This window comes from Stegostoma tigrinum, chromosome 25 (assembly GCF_030684315.1).
Source record: "Stegostoma tigrinum isolate sSteTig4 chromosome 25, sSteTig4.hap1, whole genome shotgun sequence".
Taxonomy (NCBI): Eukaryota; Metazoa; Chordata; class Chondrichthyes; order Orectolobiformes; family Stegostomatidae; genus Stegostoma; species Stegostoma tigrinum.
The window spans coordinates 35,257,967-35,273,188 of record NC_081378.1 but is presented as its reverse complement, the minus strand read 5'-3'; the positions used below and the strand labels follow the sequence as shown (position 1 = coordinate 35,273,188).

The following is a 15,222-nucleotide window of genomic DNA, read 5'->3' as shown; positions in this document are numbered from 1 at the left end:
GACAAGGGAGGGGAGGGAAGGGAAGGGGGGACAGCAGAAGGATGAGACATAGGTCAAACATGGCTGATGGCCCTATTTATCACGGTTGACTTCTACAATTATCTTGAGTATAAATCCTCATATTTACCTTTCTAGGGATAGGCTGGCCACTGATATCCATGACAAATCCATTAACTCATAGTTCATTCAACCACACATCACCACACCCCATGCCCTCCTCATAGTCAGAAATCCCACCATTTCCCAGCTGCTTTCAGTTCTATTGAAGGCTTACTTGACTTTGAATGCTAGCTCTGTTCTTCTCTCCACAGATGCTCCAAATCTGCGGAGTTTCTCTAACACTTCTGTTTGTGTTTCAAATCTCTGGTATCTGCAGTTCTTTGTTTCATTATATTAATGAATTGTGTTTGGATAATCTATTGAAACTATAATTTTGTCCTTTTGAGCTTAAAGGTCTGGTTTTAAAATCAAAACAAAAAAACATTTAATTAATGTAAATTGATACAGCTGACAAATCTGGGCTTCCCAGAATTCAGTTTTGTTTCAGATTATGTATTTCTTGATTTGAAATACTGAGAACAGATTTAAGGAGTAAATATTTATTATTCACCAATTTCTTTCGAAAACTATTGACACAATAGGCTTGAGGTCGAAATTAATCATAAGTAAAAATGGAAAGTAGTGAAAATACTGAACAGGTTCTGACTGTCTCTGTGGAGAAGAAGGTAGCATTTCGGGTCTGTGCCCTTTCATCAGAACTGGGAAAGAATCACAGCCCTGAAGTATTTACTCTGTTTCTGTCCATAGATGCTGCCACAACCTGGTGAGTATTTCCAACCTCTTTTTTTCTATCTCTATCTATCAGATTTCCAGCATCTGCAATATCCTGCATTTCAAACTTGCTCATACTTGTGTGAAACTGTGCAACCAATAACAAATTGATTGTTTCAAATCCTAAGCTAGGGGAACGAATGAAGGTAGTCGATGTATTCGGAAGTAAAACGTACCAGGATGAAGAGCGAATAATTGCTCAGGTGCTCGTCTTCTCTTCCTTCTGTTGCATTGAATTTAATTCATGTGGCTGCAAAAGCGTAGAAATTTTAAACAGTTGAGACATTAAGATTAAAAAGGTGTCTATTTACTGGGTAAAATATATTTCTGTCAATGATGGTCTACAGTTTTCAATTTTGAATGGTTGGAGCGTTTTGACCCAAGATGAATGTTTTTGCTTATTTATGATGATTAAAAAATGGTAACTCAAATTTGCTACCTTTATTAGCCGAGGCAAAGAGTTTAAGAACAGGGAGCTTATGCTGGAATTGTATGTAAGTTGTTTAGACCACTGAGAGTATTGTGTGCGGTTCAAGAATCCATGTTATGAGATGGATATAATTGCACTGAAGAGTTGCAGAGGATATTTAGCAGGATGTTGCCTGGGCTGGAGAGTTTTAGCTGTGAAGAAAGAATGGACAGACTGGTGATGTTTACTTGGAGTAGAAGAAACTGAGGGAAGACATGATTGAGATGTATAAAATTATGAGGGGTAGACAGGAAGGAACGTTTTCCCCTTGGTGGAAGGATCTTTGGCCAGGAGGCACAGATTTAAGACCGGGGCAGAAGGTTTACAGAAAATGTGAGGAAATTTTTTTCACTGAAGGTGGTAGGAGTCTGGAACTCACTGATGAGTGAGACGGAAACTGTCAACACTTAAGCACTATTTAGGAGAGCTCCTGGGATTCCAAGTTCTGGAAAATGAGATTAGAATGTTCGGTGGGTTGTTTTTGACTGGCACCTATTCGATGGACTGAAGGGCCTTTTGCTGTTCTTTAGACCTCTGTGACTCTGTGAAGAATGGTACCAAGAATCAGAAATGTCAGTCAGTTAATTAGTTGCACTGGACAAGCTAGGATTGTGTTTGGAGCAGAGAAAATTAGAGTCTGAGGATAAGGAGTGGCACATATAAAACACAGATGAGGAGAAATTGCTTTGATCAAAAAGTCCTGAATCTGTAGATTTCACACCAGAGACTGGTGGATGCTGGAAAGCTTTAGAGAAGAGAGAATTTTGATTAGTGATAGATTGAAGGAGCATGGAGAATGGGCAGGACAGTGGAGTTGAGGCTGAGATGAGATTAGGCGTGATCACATCAAATGGAAGAACAGGCTCATGGGTCTGAATTGACTATTCCCCTTTCTCATGTTCTTAAGGCTTCGATCAAATTGTTTGCCAGTGATAAGTAATTCTTCCAAAGTAAATAAGGAAAAGCTGTTTAGAGACAGAAGGGACAGGAACTAAAGGGTACAAGTTCAAGATGATTCAGTGAAAGAACCTCGAGTGACAAGAAATGTATTTTTATAAACCACATTGCTGTGTTCCAGAATGCACAGCTTGAAGTTAGTCACTTTCAAAAAGAAACTTGGATAAATATTTAATGAGAAAACATTAACAAGATTTTGGAAACAGAGCAAGGGAGTGGGATTAATTGGACATTTTACCAAAGAGTAAACTTTGGAAAGATGGGTCAAAATGCAGCCTTCTGTGTTGTATCATTCAACATCTCTGATTTAAATATGATGGTGACTGTACTAAATTTGTGATATTAAAGCTATTAATTATTAATTAAAGCTATGAAATCTACAAGCCAACCAATACAGGCTCCATTTCGGATAAATTTAAGTTATTCTCATTGCAGTCTGTATGATTAAAAACCATTTCAGTACTGCAGTTCAGTAATAACACAACTGCACTGTGCTAGCTCTCTGCAACCTCTGAATCCTGGTTTTCCTTTTTCTGTGTCTGTCTTGTTTAATTTGTCATTTTGTTCTACGTTGCTTCGCTCTTCTGTTTGACTCAAATTGTGGGCAGGAGGATTGAACATAATTTGCACTTGAACAGGAGGCTGAGTTGTGGGCAGCACCTCCAGGTTTAGACGGAAGTTCAAAGTCTGCTTTGGGGCTTGGCAAATGGATAGGTTAGAGGTAGTCTTATCATAGGACCCCATTTGGTAAGTGGTGTTAGAAGCAGTGGGACTACGACTCTCCTACGAAACATTGGCTCAGCTAAAGAAACAACGTTTGAACGAACCATACTGGCCTGGTGGGTAATGGAGGAGAGAGATGTATAGGAACAGAGTCTGGTGCTCCTGATTAAACAGCCTCCCGTGGATTTGTGGTCTGTTTGCAGAATGGGACAAGCATGCTTGGCCTTCCTGAGTCCAGGTCAATCTGTTGCTCCAGTGCAAAATCTCCTGTTAATGGCCAGTAAAATCTGCAAGAAAACTGCCAGAGTGGCAGAATGCTGCCAAAATCAGTGTAGTTGGCTTTCATAGGATCATTAGAACCTTATGGTGTAGAAAAGAGAACATTCATCCATGGATCCAGTGCTGATCCTCGAAACAGCATTCTACTCAGGACCACAGAGAGTGAAAGATCAATTGTTTCTCGTGCAGGAGATCAAAAGGTGGATCATCATAAGTTCGACAGCATTACCAGACTACTGGGAAGCTGAACTCTGATCAATCTATGGTACAGGAAAACCATTGGATTTAATTTATTCACTCCACTGTCTCCATCCATTGTTCCATACATTAGTGCCCTCTTGTATCTCTGTTCATGCAACATTTAATGTTTTACAGTTACAAGGAATCAATTCTTCTCACTCATCCGTGATCTTCTGTTTGATCTGTTTATGCAGCATATCAAAAAATATTTAAAATAGAGTAACAGCTGTGCAAAAATTGTGACTCTGCTGGTTCCTTTATTTAAACAAGCTGACTTAAAGGGAATCATTAAAGTTGGATTCAGGTTTTCCATTCACAAGTTGAATTGATGCAATCTATCCTCAGCATTATTACTTTTTTCTAAGATGGCACAATGAGCCTTTTAGTGTTTGATTACCTGAAGTTTATCTCAATTTGACTTCCCAAATGTATTTTCTAAACCTATTAACACAACTATATAGTGACAGCAATAGCGACTGTGTAAACAAACTAAAGGCAAGTAAGCCCTCTGATCCAGATGGCTTGTTTCCCAGGATCCTAAAAGAGTTAGTTTCAGAGATAATGGGTTCAGAGATAGTTGTAATTTTACAAAACCCCTTGGAATCGGAGAAGAACCAGAGGATTGGAAAACTGCCAATGTGACAGCCTATTCAAAAACATGGGAGGCAAAAATTGGATAATTATAAGCCAATTAGCCGAACATCTATTGTTGGAGAAGTATTGGTTTCAACTATTAAGGAAGTAATAGCAGAACATGTTACAAAAATGTTATCTAATCCAGCAAATTTAGCATAGCTTCATGAAAGGGAAGTCGTGTTTGATTAATTTATTACTTTTGATGGGGGTCTCAACCAGAGCAGATACAGAGCATCCAATAGATGTTTTGAGTTAGGATTTCCAGAAGGCATTTGGCAAGGTACCTTATAAAAGGTAAGTCATAAGATAACAGCCCACTGTGTTGGAGGTGGTATATTGGCCTGGATTGAGAATTGGCTCAGGGGTAGAAAACAGTGAGTGGGGTTAAGGGGTTCTGTTTTTTAGGTTGGTGATCTGTGACCAATGGGGTTACATAGAGATCAGTGCTAGGGCCATAACTGTTTACAATGTATTGATGCTTTGGAGGGACGAAGTAAATATACTGTAGCCAAATTTGCAGCAGACACAAACTGATAAAGGCAGGATGCGAGGTGGATGCAAACAGTTTACAGAAAGATATTGATCGGTGAAATAATTGGGCAAAAAATTGGCAGATGGATTATTATGTGTGAATATGTGAAGTTGTTCATTTTGGAAAAGAGTGCAGAAGAACAGCATTATTTAAGTAAAGAAAACTGCATCACAAGGGGACTTGGGGGTACTTGTAAATGAAACACAGAAAGCCAACACACACATGTGGCATGGAATCAGGAAAGGTAGTGGAATGTAGTCTCTTATTTCAAAGGTGTTTGGAGTGTAAGAGTGGGGACATCTTGCTGCAGCTGTACAAAGTGCTGCTGAGTCCACACCTGGACTACAGTTTTGGTTCCCTTATTTTGCGTATAATTTCAGTGGAGGCAATTCAGAGAAGGTTCGTGAGGATGATGCCTGGTATGGAGGGATTGTCTTAAGAGCAAAGACTATACAGGATGGGAGTCTGCTGACTGGAGTTTAGAAGAATGAGAGGTGATCTCTCATTGAGACATGTAGAATTCTTAAGGGGCTTTACACAGTTAATGCTGAGAGGATGGTTTTTCCCTTTTGGGAGAGTCTACTATCAAAGGTCATAGTCTTCGAAGAAAGTGGCACCAATTTAAGACTGAAATGAGGAGTTGAGAGCTTGTAGCTCCTTGCCACAGAGCTGTAGGGGTAGATTCCTTATGTATCATTAAGGCTGAGATAGTAGGGAACTGTGGGTTACAGGAAAAATGCAAGAATGTGGATGTGAATAATGTTGTATCAGCCATGGTCCTAGCAAATGGCAGAGCAGGCTCGAGGGGCCAAATGGTGTACTCCTTTTCCTTCTCATGGTCCTCTGATGTGGCACCTTTTTAAGGTCCTGAATCATCACAAGTTTGATATGTTTACATAGAACATAGAACATTACAGCACAGTACAGGCCCTTTGGCCCTCGATGTTGTGCCGACCTGTCATACCGATCTCAAGCCCACCTAACCTACACTATTCCATACACGTCCATATGCTTATCCAATGACGACTTAAATGTACCTAAAGTTGGCAAATCTATTACCGTTGCAGGCAAAGCGTTCCATTCCCTTACTACTCTCTGAGTAAAACTACCTCTGACATCTGTCCTATATCTTCCACCCCTCAATTTAAAGCTATGCCCCCTTGTGCTCGCCGTCACCATCCTAGGAAATTTACATAAGGAAATACTGGCTTGGATGACTAAAAGTTTGATCAGAATTTAAGAAATTGTCTTAAAGGAAGGAAATGAGGTAGAAATGCTCCACTGCCTCGAACTATAATTGATCTTGACTCTGTGTACACTGCTGCTGTTAATAAATAGTACATTGCCCAGCATAAATTTTCTCCTGAACAGGAGGCTGAACTTTAGAGCTTCTGTGTTAGATATACGTTACAACTGCAGCAGTTTCCACTGCAGGGTAAAGGACCTTCTTCGATACTGTCAGTTTTCATGTACATCGTTGTGAGGTTTAACACTCCATCCTTGGTTTACTGTCGAAATTGTTGATTGTTATGAGAAAAAAGCCGAGTGCAAACTAACTTGTTTAAATCCATTTCCGCATGAGTATGTTTCTCTGAGGAGGGAATAGCCTTGTGTAAGAGTGTGCAGCAGATCTGGTAACTGAGAGCTGTATCTGCTAATTTTCAGATATAATATCTAGAACCCTGCATTGTTTGGCAGCCTTTTGGATAACTTAATAGTTTATGCAATGGGGTGGACAAAAATACTCACCAGTCTGCAGGAGGCCCAGCTGACTATGGCTGACAGATCACCGTTTACATTGCAGCTGTAAGGTTGGCAACAGAAGGATATAGCAGAACATTATGTTGGCTTGACAGATTAGTGGAGCTCTGTGCGATGAATGAATAGCTGCTGAAAAAGACGTGCTAGATAACAGATAACAGCAATACCCATTACAGAGGGACCATTTCACATTCTCATGAATTGTAATCCACTAGCTCACTTGTTGTGAGCGTGTTGAGTCCAGCTTGGCTGTGGTGTTATTGTTGGTCTCCTTGATTGTTGAAAAGTCATCCTGCTATTTCATTACATTTAATTTGATGGCTGGTGATCATAGTCAGCCTTCTACCAACCAGGTTCTTGCTGTCTATCTCAGTTGGGTGGATATGTATCATTAAAAAAGATAGCCTACTGCCCCACTAGAGGACTGAACATTCGGGACCACTACTACATGACCATCAAAGATGCCTACTGCTCAATTCTCCACACACACTTTGGAAAATCCGATCACAGCACTGTGTTCCTCCTCCCATCTTACAAGCTGAAGCTCAAATGGAGAATCCTTCACGAAAAGAAGTGCAGTGCTGGTCTGAGGCAGCAGAAGACCGTCTCTGAGAGCGCTTGGACTCAGCGGTCTTGGACCGTGTTCAAGTGTTAAACTGAAAACCTCGACGAACACGCCACCACCGTCACTGACTTCATTAGCGAATGCGTGGAGGACAGTATGCCAAGGAAGTCAATCAGAGTTTTCCCCACCCTAAACTTTGGATAAACCTGGAAATCCAGTCTCTACTGAAGACCAGACACGCAGCATTCAAGTCGGGTGACCTAGACAAATACAGAAAATCCAGATATGACCTCCACAAAGCTATAAGGGAGGCCAAGTTAGAGGCCCAGAGCTAGCAAAAAGATGCACGTTATCTATGGCAAAGCCTAAATGACATTATGGTTTACAAAATCAAACAGTGTAAGACAGCCAAAAATGACACATCCCTTCCTGATGCACTCAATGATTTCTATGCTTGGTTTGAGCAGAATACTACCGGCATGGCAATGCCTGCCCTGACGGCCCCAGATACACTGGTTCCCTCTGTCACCCTGTCAGAAGTCAGATCGGTCTTCCTGGGAGTCAACCCAAGGAAAGTGAGGGCCCTGATGGTGCCCCTGGCTGAGCACTTAGATGCTGCGAACCAACAGGCAGAGGTATTCACCGACATCTTCAACCTCTCTCTCCTACAAGCCAAAGTCCCCAGGTGCTTCAAGAAGACCATCATCATCCACGTACCCAAGAAAGCACATGAAGTGTGCCTTAATGACTACTGCCCAATAGTTCTGACTTCATGATTATTGAAGTGCTTTGAGAGGCTTGTCATGGCCCACATCAATTCCAGTCTTCCAACCTGCCTTGATCCCCTACAATGTGCCCACCAACACATCAGATTCACAGAGGATGCCATATGCCTAGCCCTGCACTCGTTGCTGGAACATCTGGACAACAAAGACACCTACATCAGACTCCTGCTCAATTAAGGCGGAGCTGTAGTCAACACCATTATCCCCATTTCAAAACTGAGACACCTTGGTCTCAGCTCTGCCCTCTACAACTGGATCCTCAGCTTTCTGATCCATAGGCCACAATCAGTGAGGATAGGTAACTGCTGCTCCTCCACAATAACACTTAACACTGGAGCCCCCTACCCAAGGATGCATCCTTAGCCCCCAGTTGTACTCTCTGTACATCTGTGACTCTGTTGCCAAATTCTCAATGAATGCCATCTACGAGATCGCTGATGACCCCGTAGGATGGAGGTCTAACCATGATGAGTCAAGATACAGAAGGGAGATAGAGGGTTTGTGACGTGGTGCAATGAAAACAATCCATCACTCAACTTGGCAAAACTAAAGAATTGATCATTGACTTCAGACAGAAAGGAGGCAACCACGCCCCATCTACATCAACAGAACTGATGTTGAGAGAGCAAAGAGCATCAAGTTCCTCAGAGTGACAATAACTGACAACCTGTCTTGGACTTCACACGTAAATGTGACAGCCAAGAAGACACAACGATGCCTCTTCTTCCTCAGGCAGCATATTCATAAGGTCCCTCACCAAATTCTACAGATGCACCGTTAAAAGCATAATGTCTGGGTGGATATTGGCCTGGTACGGCAACTGCTCTGCCCAAGACCATAAACTACAGAAGGTGGTGTGCATAGCCCAGACCATCACAGAAACCAACCTTTCATCCTTGGACTCTATTAACACGGCCCGCTGCTGCGGAAAGGTGGTCAACATCATCGAAGACCCATCGCACCCTGGTGATGATCTCCTATAACCTCTTCATCAGGCAGAAGATACAGACATCCGAACACACGCACGAGCAGGTTCAGAAACAGTTTTTTTCCAACCATTATGAGACTATTGAATGGACTGTAGCCTCAAATAAGGTAACCTGTATGCATCTAAGTCTTTTATCTGTACATCCTCGCTTGTTCTGATCCGCCTATACAGCTTGTAAACAAGGCTTTTCACTGTATTTCAGTACATGTGACAATAAAATCAAAATCAAATCAGCTGTGTATCCTTCCATACTGTATAGCCCAGTTATAATATTGAAAACATAAGAGCCTTATCCATCTTCGCTTTGCAGCATCTGTTAGAACTGTTAGTGGCATTTCCTTTCCATCACCGCTTAGAGAGATCCATTGGAGTCTTTAAATTGCTGCTTTCACTCATTCCCGTCCTTTTCATGTGTGTTTTTCTTCCCCTCCCTCCCTGCACTATTCCCAACCCACAAAAAAATCCCAGTTTAACAAGACTGGATCATAGTAAGAAATTATAAATTGGACCATCTGTTCAAGATTTCATCACATAGAGCTACCAGCGTTAGAACAGTGGGTAGCTGTTCTTTCCTAATAATTTTTCCTTTTGATTATGAGAAATGTGTCAGATTGATTTATATCCATCCAATGGAAGAAGCTGAGTCTTTTTTTGTACGTACCACTAAGATCACTACCCTCCATTGACACTACTAATGTGTCAAAGTTATTTGTACTATATAGTTTACCAAAATAGTTCTCTGGATGAATGAGTTTCTGGAATTAAGAATCTGATGATGATCAATACGCATTTGTTTGAAAAATCCATTCAATTCACTAATGTCCTTTCGGAAAGGTAACTGTCATCCTTACCTGGTTTGGACTACATGTGACTCCAGAAGCACAGCAATGTGGTTGACTCTTAACTGGCCTTTCGGTAATAAACGCTGGTCTAGCCAAAGTCACCCACATCCTGTTAATGATTTAAAAAGAAATTAGTTACAAGGGTAGACTGTGGTAATTTGAGTTTGTTTTCCTTGTGACAAAGTAGTTTGAGGGGAGATCTGATTTGAGATATGCAAGATTGGCAGGTTTAGATATTTTTATGTAAGTGCTGTTCCCAGTAGCTGCCTGCACACAGACTAGGGACACTGATTTAAAGTCTTGGATAGAATATATGGCGTGCGTGTTAGATTTCTTTATTCAGTGGTAATGACTTGGAACTTGATGTTGAAAATAGAGGTAATTAGGTTAGAATGGGAAATAGGATGGGCACTTGTGAAATCAATCTGCAAGACTGAGGAGAGCCGGAGACTTGATAGACCAAATGGCCTCCTGTGCTGTAATAATTTTAATCCTCTAATTTTTAACTCTTAAACTCATTGTTTCATTATTCATAGATTTGACTTTTTCTCATCCTTTAGGGAGACAAAGCTGATTGTTTTTATATTGTAGAATCTGGAGAAGTTCGGATAACTATGAAACACAAGGTAAATACAATTACTCAAGTTTTTTTTTAGAAAGATAAACTGAAGTACTAATTGCACAATTTATTTTTCATTCCAAAATTAGGTTAGTATAGACTTCAATTTTGGTTGTGGGGATGGTGGAGGTGATAGAGATAAGGAGCGGTGAAGCAATGGAGAGATTCGAAAATAAGGATGAAAATCTTAAAGTCAAGTTGTTGCTTGACTAGGAGTCAAAGTAGGCCTGCAAATACAGAGATCATGGATGAATAGAACTTCATTTGACCAGCCAAAAGTGTGTTGGAATTGTCAAGCCTAGAGGCATCAAAGCGATAATTGGTTATTTCAATAACAGTTGTTTTGAGATGGGTGAAGTTGGTCAATATTAGGAAGCTGAAAATCAGCGGCCATAGAAATGGTGCAGATGTGGTATGAAGCTCACCTCCAAAATGGAAAATATTGGAAACAGTGGGTATGTAGCATGTAACATCTGTGGAAAGAATAAAAGTTGATTAAATCTGAGCCTGAACATTTGATCAAAAATCAAACTCTATATGTTCCATAACCTAATTGTGAACTGCTCTTGATACTCAGCCTGTCAAGAAGAATCTGTGTAGCCATCACTTAATATTTGTTTCATCAAATTTTGTTAGCTACATTTGCAAATATTGAAAATTACTTTTCCTTTTTCTTTTAATATAGACCAAACCTGATGCAGACAATGGAGTGGAAATAGCTCGCTGTTCAAGAGGGCAATACTTTGGAGAACTTGCTTTGGTAGCAAATCAGCCACGTGCAGCATCTGCCTATGCTGTAGGAAACGTGAAATGTCTCGGTAAGTCGTTAGCAATTTAGGGGCTATTAAAGAAGAGTGGGGAACATCTGGTTAATGGTTTCCTGGAAATTTGTCAAACACTTTTTCTGTTGAAATAATTTTCTGTAAGTGAATGATTATCGTAAAATTTCACATGTTAGAAATGTAATGAATTAATTGTGACCAATGTGTATTACTTAAGAGGAATAAATCAAAAAGCAAAGACACAGTTAGATATATATTGGTGACTACACCTTGAAGTAATATGTACAGTCCTGGTCTCCACTGTACAAAATAGACATGATACTGGAGAAAATGGGAAACAAAAGATGATACTCGAACTGAGTGATGCATCCTGATGCATGAAGTGTAAACTGCGTTGGATTCATCTCCACAAAACAGCATTCTAAAGAGAGCCTTCTTTACTCTGTGTATGATTGGAAAAGGACTTGCTCACACTTGGAGTAATTGAGATAAACAGTACAAGTATGTTCAGGAAGAATCATGATAGCAGTTGTAGGGGAGGGGAAAGGAATATAAAGGGAATGATCAGGTGGGAGGAAGGTTGGGTGGATCATAACTAATGACATACACTAGCTCACCCAAGTGATCTGTTTGTGTTGTAATTTCTATATTTATTCATGTCAATAGTTTTACACAAATGTATAAATTAGGGCCAGCGGTAGGCCACTCAGCCCCTTCTGCCTGCTTCACCATTGGGAAGATTATGGCTGATCTGATTACTCCATGTTCCCACTGACTGGGATAATCTTTCACTCCTTGTTTCTTACAAGCTGTTTAGTGAAGCACTCAATCTGGAGCAGTCTGGTCTTCAGGTCTCATGTGAAAAGCAGTGCTTGTTCCTTCAGCTGTCACCTTCTGGCAGGTCATCCTCTAATATGTTTCAGGGCTGAGAGAGGTCTCCCCAACAACATGGGTGTGGCCACGTGACCAGCTACATTGACTGTATTGGGTTGACAGTCCCAGACATTGTGTCTTATTCCAGCCCCTGATGCGCTGATTTGACGATTACCTGATTGAAAGGTTAGTCCTGTCAGTTTTGTAATTATTCAATGCTTTTCTACTGGCTGCTTCTCACTGTCCTCCTGGACACCATCCAGAATTTCATAGTAAGCCTGCTGTGAAACCTGGCTTGTCCAATCATTCACCTGGTATGATGAGCCCCAAGGAAAGGATTAGATCTTGTCCAAAAAAGAAAATGTATGGTAAACAGTTTCTGGATGAATGTGGGATGCTGTTAAAAACCAGCTCCGGAAATTCCTCTGGCTACCTGTGTTGAGGCAAAGTGTACAGATGCTTACGCAGAGTATGGTTCTCCCTGTTCATCGTTCTCTGGATGCCGGGAGGTGGTCCAGTTCTCGGCAAAGGCCAAGACTTTGCCACGCTCCTGGAAGATCTTGCTTTCAGAGTTCTGCCCTGATCTTGATGAACCCAACACAGAACACCAAAATGGACAAACCAATCATGTATCAACATTAGCTACAAAGTGGTGAACTTGAAGATGTCTGTAGGTATGAGAACATGCCTGGTCTTGTTACAGTTGGGCTCCATCTGTAAAATTCATTGCAGAGACCACTTGAGTTCACTTGTTAACTAGGGCTCCCATGCTGAGGTGAAGTCAGTTCTCTACTTCAGCCAAAGTTCACTTGTCAACAATATCAGAAATCAGCCCCTGCTAGTAACTCCAGTCTCTGGTCAACATGTCCATCTTTTCTGTTGCTTGCTGTTCATTTGATCATGAACTGCCACTGACACTTGTGACTATGGAGAATAATGAGTTGCCTCACCACTTTTTCCTTGTTATGAACCAGTTGATAAAGGATTCCACCTTCATGCAACAGCTCAGTTTCTGTGCCTGAGATAGTGGGAACTGCAGATACTGGAGAATCCAAGATAACCAAGTGTGGGGCTGGATGAACACAGCAGGCCAAGCAGCATCTTAAGAGCACAAAAGGTTTCGGGCCTAAGACCCTTCATCAGAACCGCCAAAAGAGAATCCCCCTAGTCCTCACATACCACCCCACCAACCTCCGGATACAACGCATCATCCTCCGACACTTCTGCCATCTACAATCCAACCCCACCACTTGGACATTTTTCCGACCCCACCCTTGTCTGCCTTCCGGAGAGACCACTCTCTCTGCAACTCCCTTGTCCGCTCCACACTCCCCTCCAACTCCACCACACCTGGCACTTTCCCCAGCCACCGCAGTAAGTGCTACACCTGCCCCCACACCTCCTCCCTCATCCCCATCTCAGGCCCCAAGGTGATTTTCCACATCAAGCAGATGTTCACCTGCACATCTGCCTATGTGGTGTACTGCATCCGCTGTACCCAGTGTGGCCTCCTCTACATTTGGGAAACCAAGCAGAAGCTTGGGGACCACTTTGCAGAACACCTCCACTCGGTTCACAATAAACAACTGCACCTCCCAGTCGCAAACCATTTTAACTTCCCCTCCCATTCCTTAGACAACATGTCCATCCTGGGCCTCCGGCAGTGCCATAATGATGCTACCTGTAGGTTGCAGGAACAGCAACTCATTCTGCTTGGAAACCCTGCAGCCCAATGGTATCAATGTGGATTTCACCAGCTTCAAAATCTCCCCTCCCTCCACTGCATCCCAAAAACAGCCCAGCTCATCCCCGCCTCCCTAACCTGTTCTTCCTGTCACCTATTCCCCCCCCCCCCCCCCCCCCACCTAAGGTGCACCTCCATTTCCCACCTACTGACCTCATCCCGCACTCTTGACATGTCCGTCCTCCCCGGTCTGACCTATCCCTCCCTGCATCCCCACCCATACTGTCTTCTCCACCTATCTTCTTGTCTATCCATGTTCAGCCCGCCTCCCTATCCCTCCCTATTTATTTCGGAATCCTCTCCCCCATCCCCTTTGCTGATGAAGGATCTAGGCTGGAAACATCAGCTTTTGTGCTCCTGAGATGCTGCTTGGCCTGCTGTGTTCATCCAGCCCCACACTTTGTTATCTCAGTTTCTGTGCCCGTTTGGACCGTTCATCAGCTGGTGACAGTTTGGTGGATGTTGAGCCATCCAGTAGAGGTGCAATTTACTGATGTCCGTGTCAGTTGGCTGAGGATGTCAAAGACCATATTTTGAGTTAGATGGCAAAAGTGAAACTATTGTCATGTGTAATGAAGTACAAGAGTGCAGTGAAAAGTGTATAATGTCACCACACATGGTGTCATCTTCGGTACCAAGGTACAAAAAAAGTTTTGGTACAAAATAGTATGAGAAACAAGAGTTTAAAAAGTTAAGTATTACTTCATAGAATTGTAGAAAAATAGTTACCATTTACATTAAAGTCTTTCATAGCTTAAACTTGGAAAATAAAGGACTAAGTTAAGTTCAACAGTCTTTGAGTCCTCTGCTTATCTCGCTGTGCCGTCTGTTCTCGACAACACACTCGCATATTTGATCGCTCCTGCTGAAACTGCCACCATTCTGATATCCCGGCGTCTCGGGACACGCCCAGGCAGGATCCATGCACTCACTGAGCCAAGTTGCTACTGAGGCCAGCCAACTTACTACAAGAGACCAGGCTGAAAGCTGCATGAGACCAGGCTAGGACCACCTGAGACACCAATGGGAGAAAAAATGGATAAAAGAGAAGGGACTGGAGTGGAGGAGCTGCAATTGGAGTATCCTACTCCGCTGTCAGCTTGACCAGAACCGGTAACTGGTCCCATTCTAGATGACACAGTTCCATGATGGTGTGCCATGATCATGTGTGGTAGTAATGCTATTCGCTCATCTGGAGAAAATGGCATCAAGGGTGATAGACCTCCTCCGCATCCTAATAGGACCATAGACTAATTTATTCATGTATTCAGGAGGTGCTGTTGCCTCATTTTGTTCTCCCATTTTTCTATGCCTTTGTTGCACTGCAGTGATAACCCCTGCTGTGGTTGTACCTCATCTTCAATAGTGTGCAAGATGCAAGGACTCCAACAAGGTGGCTCATGGAATGCCTATACGTGGATCTTTGACATAGTGGACCTTTATTCTGATGTATGCAGCACAAACTATGTTGCACCAATAGAATGAGATTGTTACATTACTGACACATTGCCCCTCGTACCACCATCTAAGAAAGACATGTCTTTAGAGCATGTTGAGGAATACATGCAGTTCAAGGTGAGAGGCAATTGATTCAGT

At 42.2% G+C, this 15,222-nt stretch overlaps 1 protein-coding gene across 6 annotated transcripts in view; it reads left to right on the top strand.

The window, feature by feature from the left end:
- Nucleotides 1-15,222, top strand: part of LOC125463301 (cAMP-dependent protein kinase type II-beta regulatory subunit) — a 99,318-nt gene that overhangs the window by 77,954 nt on the left and 6,142 nt on the right. For 5 of the 6 annotated variants that reach the window (XM_048554422.2, XM_048554421.2, XM_048554420.2 and 2 more), the window contains 3 exons: nt 960-1,034; nt 10,169-10,234; nt 10,913-11,045. In XM_048554422.2, the coding sequence (XP_048410379.1) occupies nt 960-1,034; nt 10,169-10,234; nt 10,913-11,045 (274 nt within the window). The remainder of the gene's footprint in view (nt 1-959; nt 1,035-10,168; nt 10,235-10,912; nt 11,046-15,222) is intronic. The other variant, XM_048554423.2, reaches the window with a different exon arrangement.